Genomic DNA, 14,701 nt, shown 5'->3' with positions numbered 1-14,701 from the left:
AAGCACCATCGTCCCTCCCTGCACCGCTGGGAACACTGTGGGTGCTGGGGAGGCCGTGTCCCTGCAGGGCCTGCAGCCCCTTGAGCTGTCCCCCTGCCACCGTGGTGACTGTGACTCTTGCTACTATAGCTGTGCCCTGCCACCATCACATCTTTGTCCCCCACTGCCACCATGCCACATTCTGCCTTCACCATGGTCATCACAGCCCCCATATCCCCACCAAAACCCTGCTGTCCCTCAAACACTCTAGCCAGCCTGTCTCAGCCACTACCGCCCTGTCCTCACCTCAGCCACCACAGCCATCCTGTGGCCACCACAACCCGTGTCCCCCTGCCACCACAGCCACCCTGTCCCCGCCAAATCCCCGATGTCCCCCACCCACCACGACTGCCCTGTCCCCAACGCAGCACCCCTGTCCCCACACAGCCCCGGTGTCTCCCTGCCACCACGACCTCCTATGCCCCCCACCACTGCCGTGGCCCCGGTCCCCATCCCGGGCCGGAGCCCTCTCCCCGCGGGGCCGCCGGCCGGGGCGGGGCTGCCCGGGGCGCGGTGGCGGCGCGGCCCCGGCCCGGTGGACCCGCCCCGGGAGCGGGCGGTACCGGGCCGCCCCCGGCTGCGCTGACATCAGCCGTGAAAAGGGCGCGGGCGGCGGCATCCGCCACTGCCGCACCGGGACCGCGGGATCGGCGCTGCAGGTAGGGAGGGACGCGGGCACCGGGCAGCGCCCCGCGGGCACCGGGCGGCAGGTGGGGACGGGGACCCGGGGCCGGGATGGAGATGGGGACCGGGACCGGACGCGCTGCCCTAAAATGGCCGGGGCCGTTCTGCCCCGAGGACCCGGAGCGGGACCGGTCCCCCGGGCCGGCCCCGCCCCGCCCCGCCGGGGTAACGGCTCCGGGCAGGGCCGGGCGCGGCGCCCGCGGAGCCGCCGGGACACGCGGCCGCGCCCGGGAAGCGGGACACGGGTGCGGCTTCCGGCCCCGCCGCTCCGGGCGCCCCGGGGGTGCGTCCGTCCCGCTACCGCCGTCCCTCGGAGCCGGCACGGCGGACCCGGTGCTGAGGCTGCCACTCCTCCGAGCCCCGGTCCCTTCCTCGCTGGCCCCGGGGTGGCCGCGCCCCGGCCAGGCCGGGTCCAGTCCCCTCTGGTCACGTCCCCACTGCCCCTTGACTGGCTGCGGGGTCCCCAGAGCGGCTGTGTCCCGGCCGGGGGTCCCGTCCCCGCTGGCCCGGGGGTCTATGGGGACACCAGCGTGGCCGCGCCCTGCGTGCAGTCCCCTCCCTGCTGCCCGCGGGGTGTCTCGAGGGTCCCCAGGGTGGCCCTGTGCTGGTTGGGGTCCCCTCCCTGCTGGCACTGGGGGGGGGAGTCCATGGGAGCTGGGCATAGCCCCCTCCCTGCCGGCCCCAGGAGACCTACGGGGACCCAAGGGTGGCTGCGCCCCAGCGGGGATACCCTCCCCGCTGCCCCCGGGATGCCTGGAGGGTCCCCAGGGTGGCCGTGCCTGCGCATGGTCCCCTCCCCGCTGCCCCCAGGGCTGCTATGGGTCCGCCTCCCCCACCCCCCCCCCGCTCTGTCTGGGCGAGCCCCGGCTGTGTCGGGAAATCAGCGCTGTCTACACCAATTTCAGCTCCTCTTTGTTTCCCAACCGGCTTGGCCCCCGGCCGGGCGCTCCCCGCGCCCCGGGGAAGCCGACTCCCTCCCTGCGGGGGCTGCCCGCGGCGGCCCGTGGCTGTGGGGGGATGCCCGGCTGGCCCAGGGCGGTTGTGGGGTGGCCGGTGCGCCGCTGCGGCCACTTCCCCGGGGGCTTGGGGTTGATTTTTCTCCTGTGGCGATAAACCGGGGTGGCGCATCCCCTGGCTGCTCCCGGTGACAGGAGCCCCGAGCCTGAAGCCAAACGGGTGACCAGGTCGAGCCCTGTCCCAGGCTGGGCTGCCCCTCGCCAGCAGCTGCCACATGTCCCCAACCGGGGCGCCGGGCACCGGGGCTGGCAGGGGCATACGCACCCTGGGGGGGAACAGCACATGCTCCTGCTTCTGCGTGCCCCCCAAAAGCCAGGGGTGCAGGACTGGGCATGGGAGGTAATATACAGCCCAGGGAAACCCGCCTGCCCATCGCTGGTGGGCAGAGGGGGTCCAGACCTCCACAGGGTTTGGAGCACCCTGTGTGCATGGTCAGGGCAGCGCTGGTCCCCTCGCGTCACCCCCACAGACACCTGCACAACCTCCATCCTTCCCCCCCCCCCCCCCTTGTACAGTGCTACCTGGTGGCGCACTGGCTCTGGTGGCGCTTTGGCAAGGGCAGTGCCTGGCCATGGGGCCCACTGGGTCTGGCTCTCCTGCCGGGGTGGGGGCACCACTGCCAGTGGCCCTGGGCCCTGTGTTTCCAAGCCGGTCCCGGATCTGGCACCCAGCCCGAGCAAACGGGTGAGCTTCGCAAACAAGCTTCGACCGGCAGCGAGCGACTGCCAAGTCCGTTCGCGCTTGGCGGGGCCGAGACGCCAGGACAGGGATGCTCAAGGCGCAGGATCCGACCCCGGCACGGAGGTGCCACGGTGCTGCCCACCCTGCCCAGGGCCACGTTGCCCCGTCGTCCTCGGGTGGGCACGGACGGGGTGCCTGCTCCTGGCCGGCTGTGCAGGAAGCAGGCAGGGCAGGGCAGAGCCTGGGCAGCGCCTGGCACTGGTGATAAGGCGCCTGTGCTGGATGTCCAGGCAGCCTGGCCGGGCAGGATGGGGCTCTGCCATGCTGCTGGGGAGCAGCCACTGTGCCTGCTGTCACCCGCTGTCCCCAACCACCATGCTGTGGGCACGGGGCCATGTCCGTCCCGTGCCGGATTCCCTGGTGCCACCGGAGCTGCTGATGGGGGGGTCTGATCTCTGCAGAAACCTCCGCCGTCAGCATGGCAAACCGGGGACCATCGTACGGCCTCAGCCGGGAGGTACAGCAGAAGATTGACCGGCAGTACGACCCCGAGCTGGAGCAGATCCTGGTGCGGTGGATCCTGGCACAGTGTGGCGGGGATGTCACGCAGCCGGCACCTGGCAGGGACGGCTTCCAGCAGTGGCTGAAGGATGGCACTGTGAGTACCCCCAGGGCTGGCTGGGGTGGGGGGCCGCCGTTCTATGCCGCCTGACCCCCAGCTCCCTCCTGGCTAGGTGCTGTGCCGGCTCATCAACAGCCTGCACCCACGGGGCCAGAGCCCAGTGGCCAAGATCCAGGCGTCCACCATGGCCTTCAAGCAGATGGAACAGATCTCGCAGTTCCTGCAGGCGGCCGAGCACTACGGCATCGCCGCCACCGACATCTTCCAGACCGTTGACCTCTGGGAAGGTGAGCGGCCGGATGGGTGCAGGGGATGGGGACTGGGATGGATGGGGACGGGGCTGAGACTGCCTGGGGCCTTGCAGGGAAGAACATGGCGTGCGTGCAGAGGACCCTGATGAACCTGGGCAGCCTGGCTGTGGCTAAGGGCGATGGGCTCTTCATGGGAGACCCCAACTGGTTCCCCAAGTAAGTGGTGGGTGCTGGGGGGGGGGGTGGTGTGCTGGGCTGTGGGGTCCCACGGGAACATTGACTCCTGCCATGCCCACAGGAAGTCGCAGGAGAACCGGCGCGTCTTCTCTGAGGACAAGCTGAAGGAGGGCCAGAGTGTCATCGGGCTGCAGATGGGCACCAACCGGGGCGCCTCGCAGGCCGGCATGACGGGCTACGGCATGCCCCGCCAGATCCTCTGAGCACCTGCGCCACCCCCGCTGGCCCCAGGCATGGCTCCCCCGGCCCTGCCCGTGAGGGGCCCCCCGGGGCCGGTCCCCAAACTGCCTTAACACACACCCCCTGCTGCGGACCAGCCGGGTGCCCCCCACCTGGGCACCCACCCCCCTGCCAGTATTTCCAGGACCAAAGTCTTTTTTTATTATTATTATTTTGCTGGGTGTGGGCCGGGAGGGGGTTACCAGGCTGCCCTCCTCCTCTGCTGTGCCCACTTTCCGCCGGTGCCTTGGGGGGCTATGGTGCCCCCCCAGCCCCACCACTGTGCTGGGGGGGTGCCCCCCCCCCACACGCCTCAATAAATGGCTATTCTTCTTTCCAGGCCTGGGTGCTCCTGATGGGGGGGAAAACTGGGGGCGGGGAGGGGGGGCAGGGGGAGGGGAGACCCCTTTTGGGGGATGCAGGGACCCCTCTGCCTCGCAGCACAGCATGGCAGCAGGCAGGCCACGTGGAGGGGCGGGGCAAGGGCCGGAGGGGCGGGGCAAGGGCCGAAGGGGCGGGGCTGGTGGAGCAGCACCGGGCTGGTGAGGTGTGGAGGGGCGGGGCAATGGTTGGTGGGCGGGGCAATGGTTGGTGGGCGGGGGTTGCCTGGAGGGGCGGGACTAGGGCTGGTGGGCGGGACTTTCCGTGAAGGGCGGGGCAGTCGCTGCTGACTCCCTGTCGTCCCTGTGGGGTGGGCGGTGGTCGCGGGGGGTGTGGGGTGTGGTCCGAGGGCGTGGCTGGGCAGGGGGCCACGGGTGGGGACCACCCCGCGCGTGAAGACACCCACACACGCAAACCCCCCCCCCCCCCGCCCCGCCCCGCACACCATAGAGTCCCCGCCCAGCGCGGACCTCCGGCCTCAGCCCCGCCCCCGCCCGCGCAGCGGTTGCCAGGAGAGCCGGGGGGGGGGTTGTTGCTATGGCGACGGCCGTCGCCGCCGCCGCTCGGAGCGCCATGGTGGTCGCGGCCCGTCCCGCCGCCCCGGGCCCGCCCCGCCGCCCCCCCGGGCAGCCCCGCAGCCGGTACCAGAACCGGGCCCGCAGCCCCGCGGTGGATGAGGCGCTGTTCGGAGAGAGCCGGGTAAGGCGGCCGCGACGCCGCGGGCACCACCGGGGCTGCCCGACCCCCCCCCCCCCGCCCCGGGCAGGGCCATGGCTGGAGGTCGGACCCGGACCCGGAGCCGTTCCTATCCCACCGGCAGCTCCGTGGTGCTACGGCCCTGCCCGGTTCTCCCCGGCCCCGACTCGGGGGGGGCTCCGGGTGCTGTGGCCCCTCGCACCTCCTCTGCCGGGCCTCATCCCGCCATGCCGCTTGCCGGGGGCTCTTCTCCGCCATATCGCCCCCGTGGTCCCTGGTTGGGTGCGGGGCACCGTGTCCAGTCCTCCCCGAGCCCTGTCCCGCGGCGGGACCCCGACGTTCAGGTCCTTCTGGGAGGGTACAAAATCCCACCACCACCACCACCACCTCCCGGGAGGTGCCAACACTGCGTGAGCCTCTGTCCTCCTCCGCACCCCACACTCCCACTTTTCACAGGGCAATCAGTTAATTAGCGAGACAAAGGAGGGTCAGCAGTTGAGACCCCCCGGTGAAGGAGAGGAGCCGGCGTTATGGGTTAGACAGCGGTTATTTCATGTGGGATATGTAGCGAGTCCTTGGAGCAGGGGCTGGAAGCTTCCAGAGTCGCTCGTTGCCAACATATTTAGACTTTCATCAGGGAGCTACGAAATCGGTCCCCTTGGAGACAAGGCAGAACTGCAGCAGGTCTCTGACCTCCTGGCCGGACGCCCTGGCCATGGAGAGAGGAGATAAACACAGAACAGCAGCTCTTTCCTCCCTGGTCCCGTAAGGAAAAGACTCGCTTCCTCCGCGTGTGTCCCTGGGCTGTAGTCGGCTCCTGCAGGAGACCCCAGGGGAGACCTGCAGCCTCTGGACGATGGCGTTTTCCAGGCAAGGTGGCCAGAAAGGTGATGTTTTGGATGTGCTTCTTCCCCCACCTCCTCTATTGCCTCTCCCGGGTGCCCTCCCCGTGGCAGGTTGGGTTTATGGCTGCAGCCGTTGGCTCTCCACACCCTTTGTGTCGTCTTTGACACACATCGAGGAACAAGGGCCAGGCTAGGCGCCAACGGAGTTTGGCCCATCTCACACTCGCTGTCTCTTCAGCTGATAAAACGCGTAATGAAACATTGGTGATACCTCCGCCAGGGCGGCAGCGGGCAGGCAGCTGCTGTGGGGGGGACCGCGCTGCGTTCAAGGCAGTCATCCCTCTGCAGGGGTGTGCGTTTGCGGCTGTAATTTCCTCTCCTGGGTCTTATCGCTTGAAACAAATCTGTCTGAAGACACTTGCCAAAACCCTTTGGTTTTTCAGAGGAGAGGAAGGAAGCGTGTAATGAAGATTACCTCTGCTCCCCACTGGAGGCTGTGCGGACGGTTTGCCTTGTGGGGCGGGAGTTTGGGAGTGCTCCCGGCAAGCGACCTGCTCCAGGGTGGCTGGGTCCATGTGCCCTGTGAGCCAAAGAGCCCCGGGCAGGTTTATGATCTGTTATCTTGGAGGCCTTCCAGGCACTTAGATAAAAATGTCATAACACTCACACGGGTGTTGAGTTCCCTGAGATTAATCCAGGTCTAGTCCTAGGAGTTCTCCTGGCTTTGGGGACAACAAGCAAATTGGCTGCGCTGAAAAACACCATTATCTTTGTTTGCACGGGTGTTTCACTGCCAAACCCTTTAATTCAACAGCTCGTACTTGGAGCCCATGGTGGCTGGGAAGCTGTTCTGGTAGCTACCATGCTGGGCTGCAGGAGAGCCCATAGTTTGGGGTCATCAGACCTGTAAAATGGAAATATTGCAGAGCCTTAAATGGAACTATTGCTGGCAGCAAGTTCCCAGGGAACTGCTCAGCACCTGGCAGGCTATAGGATTTGTTCCAGCAGTCACTTAGGACTTTAAAGCTGAACTAGTAAGTAGAAGTACAAGGGAAACCACACATCTGTGTGTACCTTAGATTAGTTCTTGCGGTTCCCTGACCCGGGTGAGGGTTTTGCCAGGACACCTACGCCATGGTTGGGCTCGGGGAAGTGGCCCTGGGCTTGGGAAGCCGAACCTGAGGTGGCCCTGCCAGGCTCGAGTCTCCTGGCCGGGGACCGTCCCGCTTGGCTGCTGGAGGTTTGCCTGTTCCAAAAAATTCTCATCCCGTGGGATCGGCAGCAGCCCCAGCAGGGCTTCACCCAGGGTGGAGGGGATGCCCGTTCCTGCCTGTCAGAGACCCTGCGGCCTGATGGGGGGCTGGGGGGTCCTGTGGGGCGGCCCCACGCGTGTTTGGGACATCCTTTGGCTGCTCCCACCCCTCCGGGGGCTCCCAGCACCCATCCTGTCCCCGAGTCACCCCGCAGCCGGTGGACGCTTCACTAGGTGGCAGTCTCGGCTAGAGCAGAGGACCGGCACCAGGCCAGGCTGTGCTGGGAGGACTGGTTTCTGCCCAGTGCTGTCTGCCAGTTGTTTGCCCTGCAAGGCCAGACCTCGAGCTGTCCCCACTTCCTCCTCCCCGGGACCCCCCTGACAGTCCCCAGCAAGTTTGGGTCAGTCTGGGGTGGTTTCTCCTGAGTTTGTGGGGCTCAGCAGGACAGAGGTGCTGGTGGCCACGGGTGAGCGGGACTGGGGCAGCTGCCACCAGCTCAAGGTAGATGAGATAATGCTTGAGCATCAGCTCATCCTTTGCTTCAGGTCTGGGTGAGAGACTGATGCACAGATTTTTTTTATAGTAAAACAAGTGGTGTAGAGCTATTTTTGGTTCTCCCCCTGTCCGCATCAGGTCTTTGGGGCTGCTGAGGCAAAAAACCTTTCCTGTGCCCAGACTTTGCTGGTCCTGATGATGCGAGAGGGTGTTTGTCAGAAAGCATCCCAAGCTCACAGGAACCTGTGGCCTCTCATGCCCAGAGCATCTCCATGCCCAGGCACCGGGGCAGACAGCTGGGCATGGGGTGGTGGCAGGAAAGCCGTAGGAAACACCATCTTCTCTTGCAGAACCTGCGGCAGTCACACTCTGGCAGCCCCATCGTGATCCTTCAGGATGTGCAGACTGCCCCAAAAGCATCACCCACTGGCAGGCACAAGCCCGAGACCATCCGTCTCATCACCAAGGACTTCATCCGTGACCTCATGTAAGTCTGTGCTCAAGTGGCAGCTCTGAGGAGTTTTCAGGATCCTGTGTGTCTGTCACAGCACTGTCTCGGTGCACAGAGCTTGTCCCACCCTTTTCCAGGACATCCCAGGGGAGGAGGGATGGGCAGGAGTGCTCCGATATGCCTGGCTTGGGCAGCAGTGGAGCCGGCAAGCACTGAGCACTGGGTGTTTTACAGAGGCACTGAATCATCACGAGAAGCAGTGAAAAGCAACATAAAACTTCAGCAGCCAGAAAAGTCCTTCTGGGCTGAACAGCCCCCCATCACGTGTCAAACGCTGCCTCCCGTGCTCTGATACTGAAAACCCCCATGTGAGAAAGGCAGCGGAGCATCGCCTGCAGCCCCTGAGCACTGGGAGCTGTGTGTTTCTCTACAGGGATGTTTTATAAGCAAGGCTGAACTGTAGGAACCCTGGGCCTAATTACTACGCTCCTTAAAAGCCTGCAGCACATAGACATGAATAGGGCCATTATCCCGGCCAGCTCCAATTTAGCCTCATTTTGACCTCCCTAAATTTTCCTTGTAGTTGTTCAGTGCGAGGTTCATCTTCGCTTCCTGTTTTAAACCTCCCTGTGACACCCCGTAAAACATGACACCTGCCCCACAGATGGTTTGGGTTTTGTGGGAGTGAAATGACACAGAGGCACTGGTTCGGGCTTTCAAGGCTGGTTCAGGCTTTCGAGAGTGGTACCTGGTTTTATATGTTCACGTTCTTATTTGACCCTGCTGCCAAAGCTGAGGGCCAATTTGCAGATGTGCTGCACAGCCACAGCTCCAGCTGAAGCTAATGGAAACTGTTTGTGCTGGTTTTATTCCTGAAAATCAGGCCCTAGACATCTCAGGCTGGTCACCCAAACACTGGGACAACTGAAGCAGTGGCCACTGTGTCATTACATTTATTAGTGCCGTTGTGACCATTAGCCATTCTTTAAAGCGTCCTGGAATCCGATGCTGTGATGCAGCTCTTGAATGATCATTATGCAGGTATCTGTTCATATTCACAAGGGTGGATGAAAGGTGACACACAATAATAATGAGTAAATTCTTAGTCCTGAACATCTTCAAAGTGCTCTATGCATTTGGTTAATATACGCTCCTACACCGCACGCGTCACCATGGTATCTGAGTAATACACAGAGTAATTAACTCCTTACAACTCCCCTGGAAAACAGCCCCGTATTATTATCCACATTTTTACAAGTGGGGAAATGGGGGCACCAAGAGCTTCAGTGATTTCCTCTAAACCACAGTGTGAGTCACGGGCAGAGTTCGTGGCTCTGCAGTGTCCCGCGGAGCCGGGGTGACGGCTGGAGGGACACCTGCCAGCGCTGGGAGGGGAGCGGGTGCTCTGTGTTTGGGCAGCACTGTGTTTCCTCGTCTCATGACGGATGGATTCCCGGGGCGGCAGAGCCGAAGCCGAGCTGTGCTGTGCAGATCTGGAGCTGGAGCAGACCGAGTGTCATTAAACTGAGTGATAAAGCACCTTCTGCTCCCCAGGACCTGTCCTCACGGACCACAAGTTTTGGTCCAGCACACAGGAGCAGCAACAGTCAGTTGGGGGGTGGGGGGCAGAGATGAGCAACGTGTCCTGCTGGAAAAGGGGTCAAGGCAGTGGTCAAAATTTTCACAATGGAGGGCTCAGAAAGTCAAGTTGGACTGAAATACTTCCAGCGGTTTTTTTTTTTATTTGGGCTGACTAGGCCCACGCTGAATGTTTTGGGGTTTTCCTGGGAGGTCTGTGGCCACCCTGCTGAGCATCCTGTCCCCCGTGCATCACCGCGTGGCACTGCTTTCACTGCACTTTCTGTTTCTTCCTCCCCCCTGAACCGGAGAGTCGGGTCCCCCCACCAGCTCATGTAGTTCCTGCATTGCTCTGGAGTGAGTCCTGGTCGTGTGGGCAGCCCGGGCAGGTCCTGCGGCCGGGCAGGGAGGTTAGCGGGGCAGGGAAGAGGGAGCTGTCAGAGTCTCTGTGCCGCTGACCCCTGTCTCTCTGTGCCCAGCGTCCCTGCGGAGAACCCCACAGCATCCCTCATTATTGGCCAGGAGGATTTCCAGCGCATTAAAGCAGCAGCTCAAGTCCTGACCAAGGAGGAGCGTGAGGCCAAGCTGGCAGCCCTCAAAGAGGAGAAGGAAGCTGTTCGCGTAGGCATTTCCCCTTCTGCCCCTTCTTTCCCTGCTTGCTGGCCCTTCTTGGGCTGTGGGTGGAGGTGGAGGCACCCAGGCAGAGCCGACCTTGTGGGACAGAGACACGCCAGCTGGGGCTGCCCCAGAGCTCTGTTTGGTGGCCACCACATTCCTCCCTCTTTCACCCAGTTTTGGTGCGCCCGTGGCTGCCGGGGCGGCGTGCAGGGGCTGCATGTCCCAGGTCTCCTCTGATCCCCAGCCCAGGAAGGGCCCTGCAGGACCCCTGGGTTTGCCCGGTCCATGGGTGGGGAAGGAATCCCATGCTGGTTGCCCCCCCCCCAGCCCACGGTGATCCCAGAGCTGTGATGAAGCCTCTGTGCTGCATTTCTGCCACCCTGCAAAGGCAGCGGGGCGTCTTAACGGGGGGTGGGGGGGGGGTGGGACAGGGCGACCCATCCCCTGGACCAGCACTGGAGGAGCCTGCTGTGCCCCTCTCGAGCCGGGCTCTCGGCAGCCCTGCCTGTCCCCCCAGGAGGCGGTGAGCGAGCGCAAGAGCGCGGCAAAGGAAAAGGCCGTCCTGCAGCAGCAGACAGGGAAGCTGAGTGAGCTGGAGGAGGAGGCGCGGGAGCGGGCCCAGTACCTGCTGCAGCGGGCGAGCAGGCTGCGCATGGAGCAGGAGGATGAGATCAAGGAGTTCAGCGAGGTAGGGATGGGGGCTCCTGCTCAGAGCTCCCTTGAGCTTTGCCTATCCACCCTGGACCTTCCTCTACTTGTTGCTACCCAGGGTCTTCCCCTCCTTCCCTTTTCCCCTATGTCTGTGTGTCTGTCCCTGCTGCCTCTGCCAAGTCTGGCTCGGAGACCAGGGATACCTGTTGTCCCCACAGCTGATCCTTGGTGCCAAGTGCCACATGGTCCGTGACACGCAGATCCTCGAGAAGCAGCTCATTGCAAAAGAGCTGGAGGAAGAAGAGAAGCGCCTGGCCACAATGATGGAGGTGGAGAGGAAAAAGGCCGAAGAGATGCAGGAGGAGCTGGAGCGCAAGAGGAAGCAGGAGCTGATCAGGTTTGCGAAAGGGTCCCTCTTCCCCGCAGAGACATCCATCCTCTTCCCAGGCCTTGTGCCAGAGCTGGGGTAAGCCCCGGCTGCTGGCGTCACACCACAGCACACCTCCAGGTCACAGCAGCTGGACCAGGCAGCATGAGGCAGCAGACACACCGCCTGATGTCTGTGCTGGCATTTCTGCTTCTGGGAACAGGATGGAGCCAGGGGGAACCCTTCCACTTTCTTCTTTCCAGAGGGAGGCAGGAGATTGTGAAGCAGATGGAGCAGAACGCGGAGGAGCGGGCTATGAGAGCTGAGCAGCGGGACCAGGAGGCTCAGGAGATGCTGGAGCACCTGGAGCAGCTGAAGATGGAGGACCTGAAGGTGCGACCTGCTGGGGAGCAGTGCGGGCTGGAGTTAGATTTTCACCTTGTTGGAAGGGTGACCCAGTGCTGAGTAAATCAGACTTGATGTGTGGAGACAACAGCTGGCAGAATTAAAGCTCTGGTCTCTCGGGGAATTTGAGGTGTCCTCAGAAAGAGACCCGAGCCACTGAGCCCTCCCTTGCCCAGAGTGTGCTGCTGTGCCCTTAGGAAGGCACACAGGGAGGAGGGGAGGCAGCGCTCTGTGCTGCGGCACTTGCCCTGTCACCCTCGGACCCTCTGCACTGTTTTCAGGACTTGGAGCGGAGACAGGAGCAACAGAAGAAAATGCAGGCTGAGATTAAACGTGTCAACGACGAGAACCAGAGGCTCAAGGAGGAGCAGCGGGAGCAGGAGAGGATGGCAGACAAGCGGGTGCTCGAGTACCAGAGGCAGAAAATGGTAAGAGGACTGAGCATGTGTGGCACTGGCGTAGATTCAGCGGGCAGCACAGGTGCTGCAGGAGCTGCCACGATGCTCTGTCCCACGCAGGAGCGGGAGGCCGAGTTTGAAGCTGAGCAGGAGAGAATCCATCAGGAGAAGGAGAAGGAGATGGCACGCTTGAGGGCCATGCAGGAGAGGGCCCAGGACCACCAAGCAGAGCAGGTGAGTGGCATGCTGACACATGATGTGCTCCTGTGCTGGCTCGCTCGCCACCTTCCTCGCCACCACCCCAGCAAAGCAAAAGCCCCCCTGGATGTGGTGGGTCTCCTGGGGCGTTGCAGGTCTGCATCAGCACTTGGACACAGGTGATGTCCTGGTGCAGTGCTGACCTTGGCGCTGGGAGAGAGGCATAACCATGGTCAAGTGCATCCATACCTCCCCCCTGAGGGAAGCCCTCCATGATGCCTCCAGCATCACCACCATTCCCCTTTGGCAGGATGCGCTGAGGGCCAAGCGCAGCCAAGAGGCTGCCGAGCGAGAGTGGCGGCGCAAGGAGAAGGAGGCAGCGCAGAGGAAGGCCGAGGTGGAGCAGATGCTGAAGCGGAGCCGCCTGGAGCAGATTGCCCAGCGGCAGCACAGCATGGCTGTGCAGGTGCAGCAGGACCGCCACGAGTTCGAGAGGATCCTCAGGTGAGAGGGAAGGTGCTGGGAGCTGGCTGGTGAGATGGCCAGGCCCTGCCATTCGAAACGGGGCTGAGAGATGGGTGATGCGGTGTCAGGGGGGCTCCCAGCAACAAGTCATAGAACCACAGAATGGTTTGGGTTGGAAGGGACCTTAAAGACCACCCAGTTCCACCCCCCTACCCTGGGCAGGGCCACCTCCCCCCAGCCCAGGTTGCTCCAAGCCCCGTCCAACCCGGTCTTGAACACCTCCAGGGATGGGGCAGCCACAGCTTCTCGGGGCAACCTGCACCAGGGGCTCACCGCCCGCACAGCCAACAATTTCTTCCCAATATCTCATCTCAATGTCCCCTCTGTCAGTGTCAAACCATTCCCCCTCGTCCCATGGCTCCCCTCCCTGACCCAGAGTCCCTCCCCAGCTCTCCTGGAGCCCCTTTAGGCACTGGAAGGGGCTCGGAAGTCTCCCCAGAGCCTTCTCTTCTCCAGGCTGAACCCCCCTGACTCTCCCAGCCTGTCCTCCCAGCAGAGGAGCTCTAGCCCTCGCATCTCTGGGGCCTCCTCTGGCCCCACTCCACCAGGTCCATGTCCTTCTTGTGCCTGTCAGCACAGTCGGTGGCTCTGGTGCTGGCCGAGGCCATGCGAGCAGGTTATCGGCACGTGCAGGGGCTGGATCGGGGCCCTTCAACTGCCCCGAGCTCTCCTGCAGGGTCCAGCGGGAGCAGATTGAGAAGGAGAAGGCAGAGGAAGCACGGAGGGCAGGTCTGCAGCTCGCCCATGCTAACGACGTCCGGCGTCAGATGCGGGAGCGTCAGCAGCAGCTGGCGCAGGAGCGGGTGGCCACCTTCGAGGAGTGCCGGCGGCTGGAGGAGGAGGCTCGCCAGCGCAGCCAGCGCATCGCCCAGTTCAAGCAGCAGAAGATGCAGGAGCTCAGGTGATGTGCTGCCAGTGGCTGCTTATTTCCCTGGTTCCCTGCATGTCCCTGAGTCCTTCCTGGCTTCCCACCATCTCCTGTCCCCTGTGCCACCTCACAGGGTCACCTTTGCATCCTCATCAAACAGGATCTGCTCCAGAGCCATAGTCCTAGATCTCAGCTCTGGTGTAGTGCAGATTGCCTGATGATGTCTTTCCTCTGCAGAGCCTCCGGCATCCCTGAGAAGTACTGTGCCCAAGTGGAGCGGAGGGCCCTGAACCGAGCCAGCACAGCTCCTGGCCAGGCTCAGCCCCACGAGCAGTGGAGCTCTGGTTCCCCAGCGACTTAGGGGTTTCCATTTTCTTAGGCTGAGTTTTCTATGAACGGAGATGTTTATGGAGCAGACGGTGTCTTTGATCCTTCTCTCGCTTCGGGTTTGCGGTCCAGGAGCTGCCCTTGAGGCTGGAGTAGCCCAAAGGCTCATTGTGTGACCTGCCCCACTCCCGGGACAGAGATCACCCCTTGCCCATCTCCCCACACCTGCTGGGAGAGAGATGTCAGAGGTGGTCCATGTCCTCGGAGGGGCCAGGAGCGTTCCCAGGCCCTCAGCACAGTTTGGTGTCACCACCGAAGCAGCTTGGAGCAGGGTGGGAGCTCCCAGCCTACGCAGGTGGCTCAGGTAGGGTCCCCACGAGCCAGGAAGGATCTTCTTCATGCACACAGCCCCGGCCCTGGCTGCATCATCCCTGGCACTGCCACCGCCACCTTCTCACCGAGGTGTCACCTCCAGGCCCTGCGGCAGCCGCCTTCTTCAGGGGCAAAGCAAAGAGACCGGAGCATGATGCAAATGTTTAAAATCCATTCGGATAGGGACTGGCAGCTTCAGAGGGCTGGGATCCTGTAGGAGTGGCTCTGATTAATTGTCAGAGCAGCTGAAAAATAAGGAGAGCCGGCAAAGGCGAGACTGCCCAGGGCAGGAGGACGGCTCGGAGGACTCTGCTGTGAGCCCTGAGCCTCCTCTAGGTTGGGTAAATAGGGAGGACAAAGTGCCATAGCCTCTCGTTATCTCTTCCCTGTCTCTTCTCCCACTGCTCTGTGTCCCCATGTTGTGATGGAGCCACGCACTGTCCCTTTTGGGGCAGGGGCACTGCTGGGCATTTGCCACTTCAGATCTGACCCCGAGCAAGCCCTCACAGCCACCGAGCTCTCT

The 14,701-nt window shown here is 63.0% G+C and overlaps 2 protein-coding genes across 2 annotated transcripts; both read left to right on the top strand.

Moving 5' to 3' along the window:
* Positions 1–596: 596 nt before the first annotated feature.
* On the top strand, positions 597–4,085 carry TAGLN2 (transgelin 2). Its single transcript, XM_082495905.1, has 5 exons — positions 597–698; positions 2,883–3,079; positions 3,156–3,330; positions 3,408–3,510; positions 3,593–4,085. The coding sequence occupies exons 2-5, from the start codon at positions 2,900–2,902 to the stop codon at positions 3,732–3,734; spliced, it is 600 nt and encodes a 199-aa protein (XP_082352031.1). The 5' UTR covers positions 597–698; positions 2,883–2,899; the 3' UTR covers positions 3,735–4,085.
* Positions 4,086–4,668: 583 nt separating this feature from the next.
* Positions 4,669–13,857, top strand: CFAP45 (cilia and flagella associated protein 45; the record flags this gene model as incomplete). Its single annotated transcript, XM_082496104.1, has 11 exons — positions 4,669–4,830; positions 7,771–7,907; positions 9,929–10,070; positions 10,585–10,755; positions 10,937–11,115; positions 11,349–11,478; positions 11,772–11,918; positions 12,009–12,122; positions 12,397–12,590; positions 13,288–13,512; positions 13,717–13,857. The coding sequence occupies 11 exons, from the start codon at positions 4,669–4,671 to the stop codon at positions 13,838–13,840; spliced, it is 1,725 nt and encodes a 574-aa protein (XP_082352230.1). The 3' UTR covers positions 13,841–13,857.
* Positions 13,858–14,701: the final 844 nt, after the last annotated feature.

This window comes from Vanellus vanellus, assembly GCF_965231255.1.
Source record: "Vanellus vanellus genome assembly, chromosome: 27".
Classification (NCBI taxonomy): Eukaryota; Metazoa; Chordata; class Aves; order Charadriiformes; family Charadriidae; genus Vanellus; species Vanellus vanellus.
The sequence above is the reverse complement of the archived record's forward strand: the minus strand, read 5'-3'. Positions and strand labels throughout refer to the sequence as shown.